Genomic DNA, 25,329 nt, shown 5'->3' with positions numbered 1-25,329 from the left:
CAAAATCAGCAGCAAAGCTGTAGTTTCATGTAAGTTCCACGTCATTCTACAGATGTGAGTCACTTTATAGGTTATAGGTTCTTATTCTCTCTACTATTCCTGAAATTTATACAGCTATCACCACCTACACTGGGCTACTGACTAAGGTTTACCCACCTACTTTGCTAACCAATCTTTCACTAAAAATTAAGTACTAATTAAAACATCATAGCATGACAATTAATTAAACATGTTACTAATACAACCAAAAACATTTTAAAATGATAAACTTTAGAGTGATATTTAAAGAAATGCAATATATCACAATCATCAACAAACTTTAAAGCATAAAATTCTAAATGTTTTTTATTTTTTTTGAGACAGGTTCTTGCTCTGTTGCCCAGGCTGGAATGCAGAGGTGTGATCTCAGCTCACTGCAGCCTCAACTTCCCAAACTCAAACAATCCTTCCACCTCAGCCTCCCAAGTAGCTAAGAGTACAGCTGTGCACCACCACACCCAGCTACTTTTATAAAAAACTTTTTTTTTGTTGAAAGTCTCACTATAGGCTAGTCTCAAACTCATGGGCTCAAGTGACCTGCATGTCTCAGCTTCCTGAATTGTTGGGATTACAGGCATGAGCCACCACGCCTGGCCCAAACTCTAAATCTAATACTGCTTACAATGCCTCATTTTTGCAAAAGAGAACTCACACATACATACATTCTTTCATATATCCTTCAGGCACAAAAGTCATAGCATAAATATACAACTACACACTCAGCTTAAAAGATGTCATCTGACAAACTGGACTTCAAAGCCACTTAAGCATCAAAAGTCCTTGCTTAGAATGTATTACAGAAAATGCCTTGTTTATTCAATACTTTTACCATCTTTCTGAGTACTTTTTCTATATATAACCTAGACCTTTTTTCCCCCTTAATTCAGAAAAAGCCTTCTATTTCACTGCCACCAAGTAAGAGTTAACCTAACAAAAATTCAATTTCAAATACGCAATGCATATGTCACAACATGCAGGTGACATTCTTCCAATCAATAGAGTTGCTTTCTTCTCCTAATTGCTTTGCTCTCCTATTTCCAGTCATTTATAAACAGAACTATTTTTAAAAGAAGTCAAACCAAAATAAAATAAAAGTAATAATACTTTGTATCACATTCCCAATATTATCTACTAACTACCATAGTCAGTTCAGTACCCTGCCTCTTAAAGAGGTCCCCTTTTTCAATCTTTCCAAAAGAAATTTCCTCCTCCTCCTCCTCCTCCTTGTCCCCCCCATGACCCTGCAGGCTAGTCTGGAACTCCTGGCCTCAGGCAATCCTCCCATCTCAGTCTTTTGAGTAGCTAGGATTACAGGTGGAAGCCACCAGAATTCTTTTATTTATTTATTTTTTTTTGAGACGGAGTTTCGCTCTTGTTGCCCAGGCTGGAGCGCAATGGCGTGATCTCGGCTCACTGCAACCTCTGCCTCCCAGGTTCAAGCAATTCTCCTGCCTCAGCCCCCCAAGTAGATGGGATTACAGGCACGTGCCACCACGCCCAGCTAATTTTGTATTTTTAGTAGAAACGAGATTTCTCCATGTTGGTCAGGCTGGTCTTGAACTTCCAATCTCAGGTGATCCACCCACCTTGGCCTCCCAAAGTGCTGGGATTACAGGCATGAGCCACCGCACCCGGCCAGCATAATTCTTAATTAGAGATATGTGGTGGTTGCTCAACTGATTTAGGAACTTTTAAATACCTACAGTGATATACACTTTTCAGTGATGTCACATTCCCTAAACTAAACATAATAAAGTAGTCAAAGGTTAGGGGAAGAATCCTAAGTTATTTGTGAAGGCAGTACCCTTTCAGGGCTTCAAGTCTTGATGTTTCATTTTATCAGTGTTGCTATTCCCAGCTTAAGTTTCCTTTTATCTGCTCAGTCACCGGTTTTACCAATGTTTGTGGCTCACGCCTGTAATTCCAGTACTTTGGGAGGCCAAGGCAGGTGGATCACTTGAGGTCTGGAGTTCTAGACCAGCCAGGCCAACATGACAAAAACTTGTCTCTACTAAAAAGTCAAAAATTAGCCAGGCATGGTGGCTCGTGCCTATAATCCCAGCTACTTGGTGGGGCTGAGGCTGGAGAATTGCTTGAACCCAGGAGATGGAGATGGCAGTGAGCCAAGATAGTGCCACTGCACTCCAGCCTGGGCAACAGGGCAAGACTCATCTCAAAAACAATAAACAAACAAACAAAAAACTTGCCTAGTTAGTAGATAATACATTTCCAATAGGATTTTCCCAATCTTTCTCTGAAGACCACACCTTTAAGTAAGGATGTTGTATTCAGAGAGAGATTGCATCTAAAAGAAGGGAATGGCTAATTCCTAACAGAACAATTCCTAACAGAAATACAAAATCACTCCTTATTAATGGCTTTGCTAAGATGAATTTTTAAAATTCCTGAAATAAGCTTCATTCAGGTGAATAATTTCTAACCTACTAAAGAGTAATCAATATCCATTGATTGAAATACCCCTCTTCTTCCTAACTACCATAAAGGCGCAGTTGGGACTCAATGACTATTAAATAACTCTAATAAAAACGACTTCAGCAGAGAGGGAAATGAAAAAAGATTTGTCATATTTTCCCCCTAAACATTCACTGGAAATTAGCAAAATGTAAGATTATAATTATGGCCTTAATCAAGAAGAAATCTGACTATATACCTTTTATTATTAAAGTTATAAATGTCACCTGCTGCCATTTTTAAACTAGCATGTTTAAAAACAGGCTACAATTAGAAATTAAACAGGCTACAATTAGAAATGGAATTTTTCTGTTAGTTTGTGAAATTAAACTTTCTATAAAATTTGACCATTCTATACTGTTTAATCATGTACATGCTAATAGAAGGAAAGTATTATTATTCACAGCCTTAATTTTTTTCTTTATTATGTATTTACTTCTTAAATTGACAAAAATTGTATATATTTATGTGTACAACATGATGTTTTGAAATATATGCACATTGAGGAATGGCTAAACCAAGCCTTAATTTTGACAGTTCTTCACTATAAGGCTTTTTGGTGTCACTGCGATTATTTCAAATAATGATTATTTAAACAATCAGTTCAGTTTAACGTAGGAACAAGAAAAAATGTTTTACTTTTGATAATGTGTGATATACAAGAAGAAAAGTGTATGTCATTATTATTTATCCTATTAATACATTTCTATCAATGAATTATAATTTCAGTAATCCTTTGCTCACCCTGCAAGGATGAGCGTGGAAAGAGAGGAAGAGTGGAGAAGTAGCCCACAATGTAACTTCATTTCCCAGCGAGAACCTGAACCCTTACTAAAGTCCCCAGTAGTAGTCAGCCAACTGCAAATTGCTGTGGGAATATTTACAGTAACAGCTATTAGGAAACATGCAGTATTTTGTTTGCCACGAAGCCAACTTAATCTTCAGTGTCACAATGCAAGCTAAGATTTCCTAAATATATTTTCAAAGATTTTCTATGATTTGTTTCTCCTAAGTGAATAGTGAGCTTAAAAGACTGAAAGCGAACTTGTCCTTATTTCATTAAAGTGTGTCATCAGACTTCTAATCTCCAAGCCTGTAATTGATAAGTGGCTGTTACTAGGCAAAGTCCTTGGCTTTTCAGATGAAGGTGAACGCACACGTATGAACACTTGGGAGTTTGGGGAATCCTGATAGAGATAACACACACCATCGCTCACATCCACTACCAACAACCCGTCTACCCTGACAAGACTGCTCTCCGCTGCCTGCACTGGGCTCCGAGTTGTGCTGCTTAGTTTAAAGAGGAACCGAAAATTTCTCAATGTGCGAGCCCAGTGTGTGGTCGGCGAGCGCAGGGGCGTCGCGCTAGTCCTCTTGCCCCCCGCACAAAGCCCGCCTTGGATCAGGAAAAGGCTCTCACCGTTGTGCTCGCGGTATCCTCAGCTGAGCCTCAACTTCGTCCCTCGGGGTGGAAGGCAGGGGAAGATGTGACTGAGCAGCGAGAGAGCGGAGGGAGCGGGGAGGGGCCCGGGAGGGAGCCTGCTGGGGCGGGACCGCGGGGCGCCGGCGGCCGGAGTGCGAGACCGTGAACCCGGCCCGGGGCGCTCCCGCCTGCGTCCTCCAGGCGGCAGAGGGGTGCGGGGAAGGCGCCCGCGCCGCTGGCTGAGTCCTGGGCGCGAGTCGTTCATAGTTTGGACTCGGTAATGAGATATTTGAGTTAGAGAGAGAGAGAGACGGAGAGAGAAAGGTTTCCGGGGGGGAATCTCCTGCCTTCTGAGAAGGAGTCACTCGGGAGAGGAAAGTGTCGCCTAGAGGGCTTCCAGGAAGTAAATGAGTCACCAGAGCCTGGAACTGCCAGGCTGGGAGGTGGGGATCCCGGTGGAGGCGCAGAAGAGGTCGGTGATGGTCGTGGCAGTGGTGATTACAAATACAAAACAATAATGACGATGGTAATCACCACCATTGAAAAATAACTACTTATTAAGGGCTTATCGTGGGCGAGGGTCTTAGCTAAGACTTTTACCCACGTCTTCCCATTAGATCCTCTCAGCATTTCCTCGAGAAACACGTGGCTTAAGAGACACTAGGTAACCTGCCCCAGGTCGCACAGCTAAAGCGGGCGGGGTCGCTGTTAGAGAGGACCGGCTCCCCGTCCTGGGCTGCCGCCATTACCCATTCATCCTTTCCTTGCCTCTTCCTCTCACTCTGCAGGCTTGTGGCTTGGTGAGTGAGGAAACCAAAACCAGCTGTTGAGATTTGGTCCCAAAATTGTGCTGCCTTCCTGACCCCGCAAGAAAGGTTTTCAGGACATCTTTCCTGGATGCTTGGTGGGCTTGTTACCCAAGGACTGGAGTCAGAACTAGCCGCAGAGCCTTGAATTTCTGGCCTGGAGTCGTGAGTGTTCTGGGTTCAAAGTGAAAAATAAAAATCAGGTACATGAACCACTTTCTACCTCCTTGTCTCGGGTCAACTACCTCATATTTTATAAATCCAAGCAACCTCTTTGTAAGGAACCTAGTAAACCCATTTTCAGTAACTTGGATGATTTGGTATGTCAAGATGAATAATGTTCTTAACGTTCTAAGTAAATATTAGTTCTCGATACCCAATAATAGTGGTTACATGAATGGATGAATGACTGGATAGATCAAAATTGTTAAAGAAATTTTGGTCGGTGGTTTTCAAATACTTCCCAAATTGTTACTTTTATTGCTTGAGTACACAGTTTGTAACCACCCAATGGGTTTACCTTGCCCGCTGTCAAGACACAGCTGATTTATCAAGACAGGGGAATTGCAATACATAAAGGGTAATTCATGTAGAGCCGGCTGTGCAGAAGACTGGAGTTTTATTATTACACAAATCAGTCTCTGCAAGCATTGGGGATCAAAGTTTTTAAGGACAATTTGGTGGGTGGGGGAGAACCAGCAAGTCAGGAGACCTGATTGTTTGGGTCAGAGGTGAAATCACAGGGAGTCAAAGCTGTCTTACACTAAGTCAGTTCCTGGGTGGGGGCCATGGGATCAGATGAGCCAGTTTATCGAGCTGGGTGGTGCCTGCTGATCCATCAAGTGCAGGGTCTGCAACATATCTCAAGCACTGGTCTTAGGCTTTACAATAGTGATGTTATTCCCAGGAGCAATTTGGGGAGGGTCAGAATCATACAGCCTTCAGCTGTGTAACTCCTAAACCATAATTTCTAATCTTTTGACTAATTTTTTAGTCCTACAAAGGCGGTCTAGTCCCCTGGCAAGAAGGTTTGTTTTGGGAAAGGGCTGTTATTGTCTTTGTTCTAAACTATAAACTATGTTCCTCCTCAAAGTTAGTTCAGCCTATGCCTAGGAATGAATAAGGACAGCTTGGAAGTTAGAAATAAGATGGAATTGGTTAGGTCTGATCTCTTTCACTGTCTCAATTATAATTTTGCAGTAGTGGTTTCAAGTTCCTTCTTGTTTAAATTCATAGCGCAGTCTATATAATTTTCTAAAACAGCAACCTAAGTATTGGCACAATCAAATTACCTTTCATAGGAAACTAGTTAGATCATCTGTAGAGCATCCATCATTCAATGGACTTCTTTTTTTTTTTTTGAGATGGAATTTCACTCTTGTTGCCCAGGCTGGAGTGCAATGGTGCGATCTCGGCTTACTGCAACCTCCACCTCCTGGGTTCAAGCGATTCTCCTGCCTCAGCCTCCAGAGAAGCTTGGATTACAAGCATGCATTACTACTCCTGGCTAATTTTTGTATTTTTAGTAGAGATGGGGTTTCACCATGTTGGTCAGGCTGGTCTCCAACTCCTGACCTGAGGTGATCCACCGGCCTCGACCTCCCAAAGTGCTGGGATTACAGATGTGAGCCACCACACCCAGCGGTGCGGACTATTGTCCATTTATAAAAAGAATGAAGATCTCCATGAGCAGAGCAGATGTAAAGTGAGTCCTGGGATGTATTGAGGTTGTGGGGGTGGGGGAAGCAAAAGAACAAAAGAATGTATATAATAGACTGCATGTTTAAGAAAAAAATAGAAATAAGAACCTGCACACATATTTTCAGATTTTTACCAAAAAAGTAGAGAATAAGCCATAAATTAATAAAAATAGTTCCTTGTAGAGGATGAGTGTGAATGGACTGGAAGTGTCAGAGGCAATGGAACCACAGCAACTCCATTCAAACCTTATTATATGCTAATTATAATGCATTCACATGCTAAAAGACACTCCCACCAGCCGTATGACAGTTTACAAATACCATGACAACATTTGGAAATTACCCTATATGATCTAAAAGTGGGAGGAGCCCTCAGTTCTAGGAAATCCCCACCCATTTCCCAGAAAACTCATGAATAATCCACCCCTTGTTTAGCATGTAATCAAGAAATAACCATAAAAGTAGACAACCAGTTGCCATTAGGGCCACTCTGTCGATGGAATAGCCATTCTTTTGTTTCTTTTTTTTTTTTTTTTTTTGAGATGGAGTCTCTGGAGAGGAGTGGCATGATCTCAGCTCACTGCAACCTCCGCCTCCTAGGTTCAAGTGATTTTTCTGCCTCAGCCTCCTGAGTAGCTGGGACTATAGGTGCACACCACCACGCCCAGCTAATTTTTGTATTTTTAGTAGAGATGGGGTTTCACCATGTTGGCCAGGCTGGTCTCGAACTCCTGACCTTGTGATCTGCCCACCTCGGCCTCCCAAAATGCTGGGATTACAGGTGTGAGCCACCGGCCCCTTTTGTTTCTTTACTTCTCTAATAAACCTGCCTTTACTTTACTCTTTGGAATCGACCCAAATTCTTTCTTGCATGAGATCCAAGAACCCTCTCTTGGGGTCTGGATTGGGACCTCTTTCCAATAACAGAGGGATAGGGATGAGTGAAACTTCTCAGTGTATCTTTTTGACTTTTAATCATAAATGCTGTTAAATTAACTTTAGCCTAAAGCTGCCTCCTTACATATTTTAGTTCAGCTTAAAGTTTTCTCTGTATATAGTGAACTCTAACCTAACTAGATGTGTAAATAGACTGCAGCCCACTCTTGTGCCAATCACTGAGTGTTGGCCAATCAAAGGCAGCCAACTGTTCAAACCCTGTTCAACTGAGGTAAACTTTAAGCTGTAACCAAACCAGCTGTCTGTACCTGACTTCCATTTTCTGTCCATCACTTTCCTTTCTCTGTCCATCAATCTAACCACACAGAAGGGCAGGAGTCTCTCTGAACCTATTCTGATTGGAGATGCTGCCCAATTTGCAAATTGTTCTTTGCACAATTAAACTCTTTTCAATTTAATTTGGCTAAGATTTTTCTTTTAACATTGTTCTGCATTTTTAAAAAATAAAATTAAATCAAAGAGAATAAAAAAGCAAATCCTGAAATTAAATTCAAACAGAAACAATTAAAATCAATTGTATATTGAATTGACAATGTAACCATAAAGAAAAAGTTAAATAGCATTCGAAGATAGTACTTTTGCTGTATATCCTTACTAGGACATATAACATATTAAGAAGAAATGCAAGAAAATCTTGAACATTACTAGTAGGTTTATTTTTGGTAGGATATTGGTGTTATGCTTCTGAAACAATTTTTTATTGGTTTGTTTGTTTGTTTGTTGAGATGTTGTTTCGCTCTGCCACCCAGGCTGGTGTGCAATGGTGTGACCTTGGCTCACTGCAACCTCCACCTCCCAGTTCAAGTGATTCTCCTGCCTCAGCCTCCCAAATAGCTGGGATTACAGGCGCCCGCCCTCCTGCCCTGGTAATTTTGTGTTTTTAGTGGAGATGGGGTTTAACCATGTTGGCCAGGCTGGTCTGGAACTCCTGACAAGTGATCCACCAACTTCAGCCTCCCAAAGTGCTGGGATTACAGGCATGAGCCATTGCACCTGGCTGGAAACCACTTGTGTGAAAATCGTAAGATAGAGCAAATGAACAAATGTATTGATAATCTCTGGAAGCATGATTTTCATTCTGGTTTATACAAAAATAGGAAATGACAGAAGCCAAGTAATAAACCTGTGGTGTTGCATTTGAACACTCTCTTCACTGAAAGATCCCCAAAACAATAATATCCCAATAATAATGAAGCTAATAAACCTTAAAATCTATCGCCCTTCACTGAGGGACCACTTCTAAAGCCATATACTAATTTTATATTTGTAACTTTACGTTCCTTTTCTTTAAAAAAAAAAAAGTCCCCAAATTATAGTAGCTTCAGGCTCTACAAATCTGAATCTACCCCTTGCTATGAGACACTGAAACTGCCCAATGGGTTCATCTTGCCCATTGCCTAGGCAGAACTAATTATTGATCAAGACAGGGGAATTGCAACAGAGCCAGCTAAATGAGTGACTGGAGATTTTTTGTTTGGTTGGTTTTTTGAGACAGGGTCTTATTCTGTCACCTAGGCTGGAGTGGAGTGGTGCAATCATGGCTCACTGCAGCCTCCACCTCTCAGGCTCAAGCATCCTCCTGCCTCAGCCTCCCACATAGCTGGGATTGCAGGCATGTGCCACCATGTCTGGCTAACTTTTTTTTTTGTAGCAGGGAGAGACAGGGTCTCACTGTGTTGCCCAGGCTGGTGTCAACCTCCTGGGCTCAAGCAATCCTCCTTCCTTAGCCTCCTCCCAAAGTGCTGAAATTATAGGTGTGAGCCACCATGCCCTACTCAAAGTTTTATTATTACACAAATCAGCCTCCCACCAAATTCCAAGGTTAGGGTTTTTCAAGAATAGTTTGGCAGGCAGGGGGCTAGGGAATTGGTGATGCTGATTGGTTGGAAATGCAATTATAGGGGTGTAGAAAATGGTCCTCATGAGCTGAGTCCACTTTGGGTGGGGGCCACAGAGGAGTTGCTGGTCTGGGTGGGGCCATCTGGTCATCCTAAATGCAAATGCCTGAAAAAACATCTCAAAAGGTCAATCTTAGGTTCTACAATAGTGATGTTATTTATGGGAGTAATTGGGGAAGTTGCAAATGTTGTGAGCTCCAGAGCAAATAGCTTTGGGAAGGGTTATTACCATTGAAATTATAAACTAAATTTCTCCCAAAGTTAGCTTGGTTCACACACAGAAATGATCAAGGACAGTTTGGAGATGAAAGGCAAGATGAAGTTGGTTAGGTCAGACCTCTTTCACTGTTATAATTTTCTCACTATTATGATTTTTGCAAAGGTGATTTAAACACTAGCACCCAGATCTTGTTTCCTAAACACCATTCCCCATTCGAAGGAACCAGAGCTACTTGGAGAAGTGACTAGTTTTGTTAGCAGCTGCAAACCTGTACAGGTGTACAGCAACCTCAATTCTTGCCTCCTCAGAAGAAAGAATTTGACCAAGGGGCATAGGGCAGAATGAAACACCAAGGCAAGTTTTAGAGCAGGAATGAAAGTTCACTAACAAGTTTAGAGGGAACAAAAGGAAGTAAAGTACACCTGGAAGATGGCCAAGCCAGCAACTTGAGAGATTGAAGTGCACTGTTTGACCTTTGACTTGGGGTCTTATACATTGGCATGCTTCTGGGGTCTTGCAATCCTTCTTCCCTGATTCTTCTTTGCGGTGGCTGTCCATAGGCATAGTGGACTGCCAGCACTTGAAAGGGGCTGTATGCCCAGTGTGTTTACCAAAATTGTGCACATGCTCACTTGAGGGGTTTTTCCCTTACCAGTTGAGTGTTCCTAGAGGAAGGTCATATACCAGTTAAACTCTGCCATTTGCCTCTTAGTGTGCATGCTTGAGACCACTCAACCAACTCCTGAGATCCTATTGCGAAGCTGCTGATCACCAACTTTAAGTGTTTCTATCTATTGGGAGACTGCCTTTTCCTGATGCCAGCTGCAACCAATTATTATTTTAGAGAAGCAGTTTAATAACCACCTGACCATCACCTGATGGTTGTCTGACATTCTTGGTTGGGGGGCAGTAGGGGCTGTCCTGCCCTGCTTATGTGTTCCTGACTACCTACATAACAGTTTTAAGTCTAGAGCAGAGAAAGACTAAGATGAGCCTAGAACATATTTCTTATGCCAGAAAGCTAGAAAGCATTCAAACACACACACACACAGACACATTCACACACACACACATACACAGATATGCACCAATAAGGTAGCTTGAAGGAGGAACTGCTGACAAATTTGGGATAATTTGACCCTCAAAAGAAATAATGATAGTAATAGATTATGACTCCCTACCCACCAAATATCCATCAGTGCATAGTGATGCTGAGAGAGAATGAGAGATCTTCTTTATGTCCACTAATAAATACAGATGAAATGATAAAATTTTAAAACCACCATTTTTGCAAGGCCCATATAATCTCTGTATAATATCTGATTCAGGCAAGGATCAGTAATGGGTGCTAAAACTTCTGGATGAAAGGTTTTTGGGGAATAGGATATTCACACAGTCTAGGATTAAAAGAGACAAAAGATATGTAGCAACCAAATGCAATGTATGACACTTAGTTAGATTCTAGGTTACATAAAAGCTGTAATAAATGTTTGGGGGACATTTGGAGAAATTTAAATATGGACAGCATCTATGTGATATTATCAATTGATACTAATTCTCTCAGGTGTGATAATGGTACTGAGAATGATTTAAGAGTTCAACACTAAAGCTACAGGGCTGAAATACTTTTTTTTTTTTTTTCGAGACTGAGTCTTGCTCTGTTGCCCAGGCTGGAATGCAGTGGCGCAATCTCGGCTCACTGCAACCTCCGCCTCCCTGGTTCAAGCAATTCTCCTGTCTCAGCCCCCTGAGTAGCCAGGACTACCGGCACACACCACCACGCCCCGCTAATTTTTCTATGTTTAGTAGAGACGGGTTTCACCATATTGGTCAGGATGGTCTTGAACACCTGACCTTAGGTGATCCACCTGCTTCGGCCTCCTAAACTGCTGGGGCTGAATATCTTGATGTCTGAAACTGACTTCCAAATGTCTCAGTAAATAATTGATTAATCTAGCTGAAGGATCTTTGAGAGCTCATGATAATATTCTTACTTTTTTTCCGTAGGTTTGAATTTTTTTCAAAAAAAAAAAAACAGGAAACAAAAATCTTTTACTTCTTCAAATCAATGAATCCATTAACTTACTAAATAATCTTTCATAACTATTTGTGTGGTTTCTCCTTAACAAGGAGTCTCTGTCTCCAGGCTCACAATGATTAAGTGTAACCAAGTAAAAGAAGACTAACACTGGTTGGGCACAACCTGTAATCCCAGCACTTTGAGAGGCTAAGGCAGGAGGATTGCTTGAATCCAGGAGTCCAAGACCAGCCTGGGCAACACGGTGAGACCCTGTCTCTGCCAAAAAAAAAAAAAAAAAAAAAATTAGCCAAGTATGGTGGCACCCACCTGTGGTCCCAGCTACTTGGGAGGCTGAGATAGAAGAATCACTTGAGTCTGTGAGGTGGAGGTTGCAGTGAATTCTTGAGCCCAGGAGACGGAGGTTGCAGTGAGCTGTGATCATGCCACTGCACTTCAGCCTGGGTGAGATAGTGAGACCCTGTCTCAAACAAAAAACAAAAACAAAAAGACTAACACTAACCAAATAACCCAGAAATGCGGACCCACGATATGGTCATCATCTCCACCTCATTCTTTTTTTGGTCAGTGGAGATGTGTGTTTTTTTTTCACTTCACTTTTGAACTGGTTAGATCCAATTTAAGCTCCCTTAAGGAACAAAATGTGCTGAAGTCCACTCTCCTCTTCAATGACACTGTGTGTCATAATAAAGCAGCACTTGTAAATTACAAATCTAGCCATGAAAATATTTAATTAACACAGTAACATATTAAGGAAATATCAGAGTATAAGTTCATATTGTTTTATTATGGCATGTATACAGACTGTCCCTGAGATGCACATTTTTCCAGGTATTCTTTTTATTTATTTATTTATTTATTTATTTATTTATTTATTTATTTTTTGAGACAGAGTCTTGCTCTGTTGGCCAGGCTGGAGTGCTGGAGTGCACCCTCTTGGCTCACTGCAACCTCCGTCTCCTGGGCTCAAGCAATTTTCCTGCCTCAGCCTCCCGAATAGCTGGAATTACAGGCATGTGCCACCACGCCCTGCTAATTTTTGTATTTTTAGCAGAGATGGGGTTTCTCCATGTTGGCCAGGCTGGTCTGAAACTCCTGACCTCAGGCAATCTGCCTGCATCGGCCTCCCAAAGTGCTGGGATTACAGGCGTGAGCCACCGCACCCAGCCCCCAGGTATTATTTTTAAAAACTCTAAATGTGAGCCAAAGTAGCTATTATCATCTGATTTTTACCAAGCACGAAACTAAGATGAGCAAGGTTCCCCAATCCCCTAGAGAGGCAAGCCAGATGGTCAGGGACGTAGCACCAGTCTGCAGAGTCCCAAGTCCAAGGTGCTCTCCAATTTCTTCCCAGCTTCCTTTATTCATTGAGTCCTGTGATTTGTACAACCAGGACGTATTACCCACAAGAACGTCTTATCACTTGATATCTTGTGGAGATTGTTGACTTTATGGAGTTGATACTATATGGGGTTTCGATTTCTTTATTTTCTTATTCCTAAGGTTATCCTATGGTTAGGCTTGCATAATGCAATCTCCCAAAGAGGAATTTGAGACTCAAAAGGGTTAAAGGACTTTCTCAGGTGACCAAGTTTTCATGCCAAGATGAGGATTCTCAGACCAAAATTGAAAGGATAACTTCAATAAATCTCTTCTCCAGTCACCTCTCCAATGATAGCTTTCAGAAACTAGAGCCAAACATTTCTTTGTCGTCTATTCTCAGAAAAGAACATATTGCTAAAACTCAATTTCTACATTTTTGTTTTGTTTAATTTTATACAGTTTTCTAATCGAAATTTATCTACACCCTATTTTGTAGTGTTTCACATCTTATTTGTGCATATTACAAAAGTAGGTAAAGTGTGAAAGAGAAAAAGGAAGCATCAAGACTATTTGAAAGGAAATACGCTTGTATAAACATCAGATCAGTGTTGAAAAGTCCAGATAATTCATGCTAAAGTAATTCAGCTGTTAAAGAATTTCGTAGTTCCTTGGCCTAGAATGAATAAGTCAATGTCATTCTATTGCTGTCAACTCTTTGAAATGTAACCACAGAGCGATATTAGGGGTGTGACGGCATTCTGTCATCAGCTCTTGTAAGGTTTATCTATTCCTTTCTGTCCTCTAGAACAGGAAGGTTTGTTCCTTTTTTTTTTTTTTTGAGACAGAGTTTCACTCTGTTGCCCAGGCTGGAGTATAGTGGCACAATCTCAGCTCACCACAACCCCTGCCTCCTGGGTTCAAGCAATTCTCCTGCTTCAGCCTCCTGAGTAGCTGGGACTACAGGCATGGACCACCACACCTAGCTAATTTTTGTATTTTTAGTAGAGATGGGGTTTCACCACATTGGCTTTGAACTCCTGACCTCAGGTGATCCGCCTGCCTTGGCCTCTAAAAGTGCTGTGGTTAAAGGTGTGAGCCACCGTGCCCCTGGCCGAACAGTTTGCTCTATGAAAAGCAGTACCCATATCCCCGTCTCACCACCTAGGAAGCTGTGATTTACCCTCATTCCAAGAAGTTCTGACCTGGATGCCACCATTTCATTACTGAAAGCTTGCTGCACTAGCCCTATGTGCCTAGCAAAACCTTGCACTCTTGCCGAACATATACTATTTTATCCCTTATAGCCTCCATTGCCAGCTCCATTCACTCTTCTTCATTATTGCCAACAGCATACTAACATGTTCTGGAATTTCTTCTCATTAGAAGGAAACTTTCTTCCTGAATTTACATTTTCCATTTGCTACCCACCTATGCTCTCTGGAATTCCTTTGGTCCTTCTTTCTATACTCAACTGTATTATGTGTTAGTTAGGGGTCTCCAAAACCATGTATATGTACTGAGGGAGAAAATGAGATTTATTATTAAAAATGGCTCACTTCATTATGAAGCCTGACAAGACCCAAGATCTTCAGAGTGAGTAGGCGAGCTGGAGGCTAGAGACCCAGGAGAGCTGATGGTGTAGTTTCAGTCCAGAGCCCAGCAGGCTCAAGACCCCAGGTAAAGCCATTGTTTCAGTTTGAATCCTAGAGTAGGATAAAGCCAATGCCCTATCCCAAAGACAATCAGGCAGAAGGAAGTTTCCCTTACTTGGAAGAGGGTCAGCTTTTTTTTTCTATTCAGGCTTTCACTGATTAGATGAGGCCCAGCTCCTTAGGGAGACAGTCTGCCTTAGTCCATCTACTGGTTGAAATGTTAATGTCCTCCCAAAACACCCTCATGTAAACATCCAGAATACTGTTCTACCAAATATCCGAGCACCTCATGGCCCAAATTGACACATACAATTAATCATCACACCAACCTTTAAATTTGGGGGTTTGGGGCTTTCTACTATAATCTCTCCTCTCTCTACACTCTCCTCCTAGGCCCTTCCATCAGTTCTTATGGAAGTAATCTACCTAGCTTAGACATCTATTCCAGAACTGTCCAAGTGCTAAGCATATATGTTACTTAAATTTTTGACTAGGTACACTTTAAAAACTAAAAAGGAAAGTGAAATTATACTTAATGATATATATTATTTAACATAATACATCAAAAATATCATTTCAACATTAGTCAATAAAAAAAATTAATGAACTCATGCTTGTAATCCCAGCATTTTGGGAGGCCAAGGCAGGTGGATTGCCTGAGCTCTGGAGTTCGAAACCAGCCTGGGCAACATGGTGAAACCCCGTCTCTATTAAAAATACAAAAAATTAGCTGGCCATGGTGGTGGGTGCCTGTAATCCCAGCAACTCGGGAGGCTGAGGCAGGAGAATCACTTGAACCCAGGAAATGAATGTTGCAGTGAGCTGAGATCATGCCACTGCACTCCAGCCTGGGTGACAGAGTGAGACTCTGTCTCAAAAAAAAAAAAAAAAAAAATTAATGAGTGTTTCAGTTATCAATTTATTGTCTTTCACGTCTAATTTTACCCTGCATTACCAGCTCTGTGATAATGAAGCTTTAAGCATTTCTTTTTTGCAGCAAGCATAATGTTAAGCTTTCTTCAGTGGAAGGTCATTGCCGGAAAAAGGAACTTCTTTTCCTGGTTCCTGAATGCTGTGTTTTTTGTTTTATTCTTGTTCCTGCTGGGCTGCTCTCAGTAGCCACATGTGGCCATGTATGGAGACATCCAGGCACTCCGGCCTAGCAGCACACTCAGAGTATGCAGTCTCTCAGCAAGCTGACAATCCTAGTCCCAACCCAGTGACCACCTCACTGCCCCTCCCAAAACAAACCCCACATACTCCAGGCCTCATGCCACCCTATTGGCAAGCAGATGCCCCAACTCCCTCTGCATACCTGCCCACCAGCCTTAGTCTGCCTGCACCCCAAAGAGTGTTTCCCATGGCCTCCTGACATGGACACTGTCCACTCTAGGCTATGCATCTGTCAGCCAGAGTTGTTCCCAATGCTTTGAGTCCCTCTGCACACCTGTAGTCTTGCACACCAGTCTTAGCCCACCTGTACCCTGTTTCTTGCTTGTCTAGTAACTGTGGACCAGCTCAGACCTGGACAACCCAGCAAACTTCTCTGTCATCCACTGGGTTGCAACCGTATCTTCTCCAGTGACCTGAATCCCTTTGGAACGGAGGCTGACATCCAAGTTTGTCCCTCATTAGAAACTTCCTTAGCCTTGGGATATTGTTTAGAGTTATCTTTTACATCTTTATAGTTGCCCCATTATACTTAATAATTCTTTACAGTAAACTTTCCCTGTTCAAATTACTGTGTGATTTGTCTCCTGATTGGCTCTTAACTGATACTATCATATATCTTTTATCTTCTTTGTTCTTACAAAGAGTTCCAAATCTGTGTATATTTTATTCTGACAGCACATCTCAATTTAGGGTAGCCACATTGCAAGAGCTCAAAAGCCACATGAGGCTAGTGGCTACTATGCTGGCGGCACAGCTCTAGATCTACTGAATTAGATCCAATGACTTCAACTTAAATTGTTCACATGGAATTATGTAGTTTTTCCCTGTCCCAACTTCCCTGTCACATTTCTATCTCATCCAATGGTACCACCATCCACCAGATGCACAAACCAGAAACTTCATAGTCACATTAATTTCTGATTTTCTGTTTTTCTCTTCACCTCTAAATTTTGTCAGTTTTAACTCCTAAGCAATCTTCACACACACACAAAAACACTCCACTATACTATAAGCCTAAAACAAAATTCAAAAGATGTATAATTTTAAAACAATCTGTATGCCCTTTCTTCCTAATCAAATTTTTTCTGCTTCTAAAAAAGTATCAGGGTGGGCACGGTGGCTCATGCCTGTAATCCCAGCACTTTGGGAGGCCGAGGTGGGTGGATCACTTGAGCCTGGGCATTTGTGAACAGCCTGGGCAACATGGTGAAACCCTGTCTGTAAAAAAAAAAAAAGAAACAAAAATTAGTTGGGTGTGATGGCACAATCCTGTGGCCCCCCCCTACTCACTGAGGCGTGAGGATTGTTTGAGCCCAGGAGATGGAGGCTTCAGTAAGCAGTGATCTCACCAGTGCACTCCAGCGTGGGCAACAAAGCGAGCAAGATCCTGTCTCAAAAAAGAAAAAAAAAAAAGAGTGGCCAGGCGCGGTGGCTCACATCTGTAATCTCAGCACTTTGGGAGGCCCAGGCAAGTGGATTACCTGAGGTCAGGCATTCGACACCAGCCTGGCCAACAAGGTGAAACCCCATCTCTACTAAAAATACAAAAATTAGCCTGGCGTGCTGGTACATGCCTGTAGTCCCAGTTATTCGGGAGGCTGAGGCAGGAGAATAGTTTGAACCCGGGAGGCGGAGGTTGCAGTAAGCTGAGATTGCACCACTGCACTCCAGACTGGGTGACAGAGCAAGACTCCGTCTCAAAAAAACAAAAAACAAAAAACAAACAAAAAAACCCACCAAAAATGTATAAACAATTTGTGTTAATAAGAATATGGCGAAACAGGCATGTTCATACACTATTGGTAGAAATGTAGAATATATGATCTTTTGGAAAAAAATTGGTAATTTAAATCAAGAATTTTTAGTGTATTCATAACTTTAGATCTTATTGATAGACACGCTGCCTGAGAAAATATTAAGAGATTCTGTCAAAGATTATTCAAAAGGATGTTAATTACAGTGTATTTATAACAGAAAAAAGCTCTAGAAACAACAGAAGTGATAATGACAAGAAAAGGGTTGAAACAACTTATGTATATCAAAATGATATAATTTTTGAAAGACATTAAATGCCATATTTCCAAACTACTTATTAAACTGTATATATATAGATATATAGATTATAAAATTGTATCTACACAGAAATTTTAATAAGCAATATAGTATATATGCCTAGAAAAAAAAGATTGTAAAGAAATATATCAAAAAAGCTGGGTGCAGTGGCTCACACCTGTAATCTCAGCACTTTGGGAGGCCAAGGCAGGTGGATCACCCGAGGTCTGGAGTTCGAGACCAACCTGGCCAAAATGAAGGAATTCCATCTCTACTAAAAATACAAAGTTAGTAGACATGGTGGTGCATGCCTGTAGTCCCAGCTACACAGGAGGCTGAGGCAGGAGAATCACTTGAACCTGGGAGGTGGAGGTTGCAGTGAGTCGAGATCACACCACTGCAATCCAGCCTGGGCTACAGAGTGAGACTCTGTCTCAAAAATTAATAATAATAATAATAATTAAAGAAAGAAATAATGGGCCTGGTGCAGTGGCTCATGCCTGTAATCTCAGCACTTTGGGAGGCCAAGGCGTGGGGATCATGAGGTCAGGAGATCGAGACCATCCTGGCTAACATGGTGAAACCTGTCTCTACTAAAATACAAAAAAATTAGCCGGATGTGGTGGCAGGCGCCTGTAGTCCCAGCTACTCTGGAGGCTGAGGCAGAAGAATGGCATGAACCCAGGAGGCGGAGCTTGCAGTGAGCCTAGATTGCGCCACTGCACTCCAACCTGGGCGACAGAGCAACACTCCATCTCAAAAACAAAAACAAAAAGAAAATAAAAGAAAAGAAATAATGAATTAATGAAAGCAAAGTACTTGCAATGACCTGCAGAACCCTATGTGACCCCCTTCAGCCATGTGCTCTCTGTTCATTAATCATGCATGCTCTCTCCTGCTCTTGGCCTTTCTGCCTGGAGCATCCTCCCCCTAAATATCTGCAAGACCCACTCCTTCACCTCTTTCAAGCATTCTCTCAGTTTTTGACTGTCTGCTTTGGTCTGCGGAAACTCTGAAAGTAACACTTTAAACTGAAACACAAAATCATAGTTGAGACTTAGATAGCTGAGAGTTTACATTATCAGTTAAACTTGATAATTACAAAGCACTGCATCCTTTCATTTTTTTAAATTTAATAGCACACTGCCTTCTTTGCCTTTGCCAACTTTCTGAGTTTTAAATATGCACCTGCTAAATATTTCACAGTTCCTCTAATTTTTAACCATTACTTGCATTTTAACCAAGTATCATAAAGAGGGAAAAAGTACGACGCATGCCCTTGGAATATTTTTATTGTGTTTGTGACATGTATTTGACCATTCTTAACCCTCGAGTATTTCAACTGCAAGCCCTTCTTTGTGACTATAATTAGTTCAGGTTCAAGATCCCTAGGCATTTGGCCAGGAGATTATTCTAAATCAAATTTGCTTAATTAAATTAATAGTATATTTGTGGAGCACCTATCACATCCAAGAAGCAGTGCTACAGGAAGACAAAAAGTGTTCTAAGTATATCTTGGCCGTGCTAACAGTGATAGTGCTTTACAATAATTTTTAGTGTAGGGCTACAAACCCTTGCCTATTTTTACATTTCAGGAAGTTTTATTTAATTCAGCAAATGCTTCTTTCACTCCTATGTCACAGAAGTATGTATTCATGAATGGAAATCCAAGGTGACTTTTTTTTCTGGGCCCTGAAAAGAGCACGAGAGAAAAGCATGCATAAAAGTAACATGGTATTTGAATACAGAAACCATACCATGAAAAGCTAAAGCCTGTGACTCACCTTTTGCAGCTTCAAAGTAATCTACTGATGCGAGTCACTTTTCCTTCACTGCAAAGCATTAACCATCTCTTTTCATTAACTGGTTCTTACCCTCCAGATATTTCCAGGAATATGACCTAGACAGATCATATCTAGGATCCTGTTTATTCTGCTGCATTTTCTTATATAGGCTGTGTCACAAATTTTCATTTATAGTCTAGAAATAAATGCTCCTGTCAATAGGGGGTTAAAAAAAAGATTCCCTATTTCCACAGTCAATCATGAAAATGTTCATCTGATTGGTTCCTCATAAGAAATGTAGACTTCTTTTCCTTCTCTCCTTCCTTCCTTCTCTCCTTCCTTCCTTCCTTCCTTCCTTCCTTCCTTCCTTCCTTCCCTCCCTCCCTTCCTTCCTTTTTTTCCTTTCATTATTTTGAGGCAGGGTCTTGCTCTGTCACCCACATTGGAGTGCAGTGACACAATCATGGCTTGCTGCTGCCTTGACCTCCCAAGCTCAGCTTCCTCCCACCTCAGCTTCCTGAGGAGCTGAGACTACAGGTGCACACTACCATGTCCAACTAATTTTGTATTTTTGGTAGAAACAAGGTGTTGATATGTTGCCCAGGCTGGTCTCAAACTCCTGGGCTCAAGTGATCCTCCTGCCTTGGCCTCCAAAAGTGCTGGGATTACAGGCATGAGCCACTCTTCCTGGCCAAGAAATAAAAATTTCATTGGAAAGTAGCTCTAATATTTATTTGACCCATGAAGAAACTACACAGAAATGCAGACTGCATATAATTTTTATTGACTGTTTGTCATGCATTGGCTGCTCAGAGGAGCCATAGTGGGTGCACAGTCATCTAAGGATCTCTATCTGCTCGTTAGGCTTCATCACTTATTTCCTGAACCACTGCTCCCCTGCCTGCAACCATTCCTTTTTCTAAGCTACTTTCATGCAGCTAACAAAATTATTCCCTATAATAAGCAATCTCATGTGTGTTTTGGGGGGGTGGGGTGTGGAGAGGAGAACAAGTCCTTCATTGCCTATAGAATAAAATTTCAAACTCTGCTATCTGCTTGTCTGCCTCCCTCCCTCTCTCTATTCCTTTTTCCTTCCTTCCTTCTTCAGTCTAAAAGACATTAGGTCTTATAAGGAGGAGAGAGTAGTGCTGGGATCTCTTTCTCCCCATCACCCAAAATAGTGTATACTATATCTAATCATGAGGAAACAATAGAAAGAGAAACATTCTAAAACATTTCAAAAAATGATTGAACAGTTATTTTCAAAAGCATCAAGCCAGGAAAGCCAAGGAAAGATTGAGGTTCTATTCAGGTAAGAGGTACCTAAAGAGACATGACAACCTGATGCAACACTTTATCCTGAATAGGATTCTTTTGTTATAAAAGATGTTATTGGGATAACTGATGGAATCCGAATGACAATTATGGATTAGATAGCAGTAATGTGTCAGTATCCATTTTTTTGAGTTTTGATGGCTGCATTGTGTTTATGAGGGAGAATATCCTTATTTTTTGGAAATACTAAAGTATTTTAAAATACTAAAGTGAAATGAACCCTTCCTGGTTAAGGCCCTTCATTAGTTTATCTTACAGTCTCATCTTCAATAGCATCTCCACAACCCCATCCTCCACCCATATTAGACCTTTCCCACAATCATAGCATGTCCATCTCTGGGTCTAGGGCTTGCTTATGTTATGCTGTATGTATATGTGTATGTACACAGATATATGTATATATCATTTTATTTTTATTTATTTATTGAGACAGAGTTTTGCTCTTGTTGCCCAGGTTGGAGTGCAATGGCATGATCTCAGCTCACTGCAGCCTCTGTCTCCCGGATTGAAGTAATTCTCCTGCCTCAGCCTCCTGAGTAGCTGGGATTACAGTCATGCGCCACCAAGCCTGGCTAATTTTGTATTTTTAGTAGAGATGGAGTTTCTCCATGTTGGTCAGGCTGGTCTTGAACTCCTGACCTCAGGTGATCCGACCGCCTCGGCCTCGGCCTCCCAAGATACTGGGATTACAGGTGTGAGCCACCATGCCCGGCCATATGTATGTATATATACAAAGCCTTACAGCTCCATTTTTGCCAGTTAAAATGCTTGAGTTTAAGAAACATCATTGTGGGGCATGATGACATGTAATCTCAGCACTTTGGGAGATCAAGGCAGGAGGATTGCTTGAGCCCAGAAGTTCCAGGCCAGCCTGGGCAACATAGTGAGACCTCATCTCTCAAAAAATAAAATTAGCTGGGCATGGTGGCATGCACCTATAATCTGAGCTACTCAGGAGGAGGGGTGGGAGGATCGCCTGAGCCCAGGAGGCGGAGGTTGCAGTAAGCCTTTGTGTCTCCAAAAAGAGGATCACCATAACACTTCAATACTTGAGTATAAGTATGCTAGAAACATCATAAAACTTAAAATTTTACATAAAATTAAATCTGACTTCGACTTTCCCTTCTTAATTTGGCATAAAAATGTGATTTCAGTCTCAAGTATATGGAAGTGGGTGGCTTACCCATTGCCCAGAAAATAGGAAACTTTCTCTCGTCTTCAATTCATCACAGTGGCTGCTGAGATGCTCAATGCCAAAGTCCAGATTACATTTAAAGGCAGAAAGCTCCATCCCTTCTGTGACATTTATTGGTGCAAGGATCTTATGCTATTGTTCCTAGGGTTGTGGTAGGGGTTGCCACAGGGATAGTCTCAAGCACTTGCAGAAAGCCCTTAACTGCCCTTTCCCCGATAATTTCTCCAGTCTTATCTTCTCCTCTAGGATTAAGCCATTTCCTGTTTCCACTTTCTAAGATGGATCCAGGTGGAAATATCTTCTACATAACTGGGAGCTTCCATTTTTAGCCCAGAAGAATGAAAATTATTGATAACCATCAGATGAAAGGGAACCCAAAGTCGTGACATTAAGATTTTTCTACCTTCTTGAAATGCTGGGAGGAAATATTCATTTAAGCTGCCTGTGTATTTGAGTATAAAACAGCAATATTCTGAATAACACCACCATGCTGCTCAACTCTAATATAGGGATTGGCAATGTTTTAAAGTTTTAAATTGGTGGCTGGGTGCAGTGGCTTACACCTGTAACCCCAGAATCTGGGATGCGAAGGAGGGTGGATCACATGAGCTCAGGAATGCAAGGCCAGCCTGGGCAACATGGCGAAACCAAGTCTCTGCAAAAAATACAAAAATTAGCCAAGCATGGTGGTGTGCACCTGTAGTCCCAGCTACTTGGGGGGTTGAGGTGGGAGGATCGCTTGAACCCGGGAGGTGGAGGCTGCAGTGAGAAGTGTTCGCACCATTGCACTCCAGCATAGGCAACAGAATGAGACCCTGTTTAAAAAAAAAAAAAAAATTAGGGCTGGGCGCGGTGGCTCACCCCTGTAATCCCAGCACTTTGGGAGGCTGAGGCGGGTGGATCACCTGGGATCGGGAGTTCGAGACCAGCCTGACCAACATGGAGAAACCCCATCTCTACTAAAAATACAAAATTAGCTGGGCATGGTGGCGCATGCCTGTAATCCCAGCTACTCAGGAGGCTGAGGCACGAGAATCGCTTGATCCAGGGAGGCACATGTTGTGGTGAGCCAAGATTGAGCCACTGCACTCCAGCCTGGGCAACAAGAGCAAAATTCCGTCTCAAAAAAAAAAAAAAAAAAATTAAATTGGTCAAGGCCTAGGTAATAAATGTTTTAGGCTTTCCAGGCTATGCGGTTTCTGTCGCAAGTACTCAGCATTATCGTTACAACATGACAGCAGACAGACAAGATGTAAACAAATGAGCATGGCTGTGCTGCAGTGACACTTTGTGGATATAGAAACATGAATTTAATAGAATATGCATGTGTTGCTATGTATCATTCTTATGTTGAGTTTCTCCCCATCTTAAGATGTAACTTCATTCTTAGCTCGTGGGCTATACAAAAATAAGTCGTGGGCTGGATCTGGCCTTTGGACTGAAGTCTGCTGATTTCTGCTCTGAGACAATCAAATAAGAGCTTTAACATGAATGTTTCCGGAATTCGGAATTATCTCCACCCATAAATAGCATATTTTGTGCATTTATCATAGTTCTTACCACTTTCTGTCAAGAATCATTGTTCCCTGTGCATTTACAATCCAGACGATCGTGCCCTGAGAGATAGAAATGTGGTATGTGCTTCCTTTGAGCACCTACAGAGCCTAGGTGTCCAAACTATTTTGACTTAATGAAACTGTGTGGTGGAGAGAAGAGACGGAGGTTGACTAAGTAAGAGAAATTATGGAGTATCATCTATACAAGGCTGGCTGTGTTCCCTTAGAGGACTATGAGTTTTGTTATAGATGGCTTGTAATTTGTGTGGTGTTCTCATTTTCTTCTTCTCCTTAATTATCTTTGTTTACTTGTTGAATTGCCTCCAAGACAATTATTTGAGGTCCAGGTCTGTATAAAGAACTCTGCATTGCTGAGTCTATCGCAGGAAAACCAAGGTTTCTGAAAGATTAGTTTTCTATTTATGATTTTATTCATCTTTAAGATTGTTAGAAAAACTGGAAATTTAATTTTTGCATGTATTTTTAAAGATGAAAAATCTTTAAGCTATTTTCTTTATGTATGATTCATTTGGAACATGTGTAAATATGGCTCTTAGAAAATTAACATAATCCTTTATTTTGTTTTAGTAATACTTTATGCTTTCATGTTTTATATTTCACTAACTCTGCACAATAATCCTGTGAAGTAGGTAGGACAGGAGTGGAGTCAAGACTCTTTCAGGTAAAAGTGACTAAAAAATAAAATAAAAACAACCCAAAGTAGTTTAAGCTCGAAGAAGGTAATATTTTAGCTCAGGTACTTGAAAAATGAAGGGATGGATCTTTCTTCCATCTATGGCTGAATCCAAGGACTCAAATGATCGCATCAGCGTCCTCTGGTCTGTTCAATTCTGTCTTCTTGTGTGTGTTGCTCTCATTGTAGGAAGACTTCTTCCAAGTTGCTGGAGGAGATGGCCACTAGTAGCTTTGATTGTATATCATCCCAGCACAAAGACACCAAATGCAAGAGACAGAATTTTCCACCAGCTCTAGCTGGAAAATTCTTAGAGGAGGACTGTAGTTATCAGCCCAACCAGGACCACTTGATGGGAGAAGAGTGGTTATCCAGAAAGGGATGCTGAGCAGATAATCAATGTTCTCTGAAGTGGGTATAATGATCATCTACATGCATATGGGAAAGGAAGGCAGAGAAATGAAGGAATTTTTCCAAGGTCACACTGTTTGTTGGTGGCAGAGGTAAACCAAAAACCGAGGCCTCCTCACTCAGACCTCTGCTCTTGCCTGAATAACCATGTTATTTCGCCACTTCAAAATAAAAGTGAGAACTACCAGTTTTCATAAACACTGTAATGTCATTCCGTTACATCTATTTCTTTGCCTTCTGTATATACATCAATAGCCTCACATTCAAAGAACCAAATAATTATACCTAACTTATTCACCTCAGTATTTGTGAATAACTCTGGCCTATAAAAAAGTCTAACGGTTTTCTGTTTTTGTTTTGCTCTTACACTTTATGGGCATTTTATACCAGCATTTTTAGGTGTTTTTAACAGGTGGATCTTCAGAAAGAATGTAAAAGTTTGAATAAACATACATTGGCAAGCAATTATTCCTCTTCCGTTAGTATATTCTACTCCTTAATTTTTTTTGTGTGATGGGCATAAACATAATTAAGTGATTTATTGCAAAAATTGCTAATCTTTCTGTAAGCAGGCAAGTGCCTGGTTTGTTGGAAAGAGGAC

The 25,329-nt window shown here is 41.3% G+C and overlaps 1 protein-coding gene and 1 long non-coding RNA gene across 2 annotated transcripts in view; one reads left to right on the top strand and one right to left on the bottom strand.

The window, feature by feature from the left end:
* Positions 1–3,983, bottom strand: part of CA13 (carbonic anhydrase 13) — a gene marked incomplete at its 5' end in the record, with an annotated part of 44,082 nt that extends 40,099 nt beyond the window's left edge. Inside the window, 1 exon segment of the mRNA XM_063726388.1 lies at positions 3,932–3,983. Coding sequence (XP_063582458.1) covers positions 3,932–3,983 — 52 coding nt within the window.
* Positions 3,984–4,081: 98 nt separating this feature from the next.
* On the top strand, positions 4,082–24,933 carry LOC129061075 (uncharacterized). The gene is made up of 3 exons (XR_008528057.2): positions 4,082–4,211; positions 4,723–4,943; positions 24,507–24,933. It is a non-coding gene; the product is annotated as an uncharacterized LOC129061075 (long non-coding RNA).
* Positions 24,934–25,329: the final 396 nt, after the last annotated feature.

The sequence above is a fragment of the Pongo abelii genome, chromosome 7, assembly GCF_028885655.2.
Source record: "Pongo abelii isolate AG06213 chromosome 7, NHGRI_mPonAbe1-v2.0_pri, whole genome shotgun sequence".
NCBI lineage: Eukaryota > Metazoa > Chordata > Mammalia > Primates > Hominidae > Pongo > Pongo abelii.
Note: the sequence above shows the minus strand (reverse complement) of the source record. Positions and strands in the feature narration are given on the sequence as shown.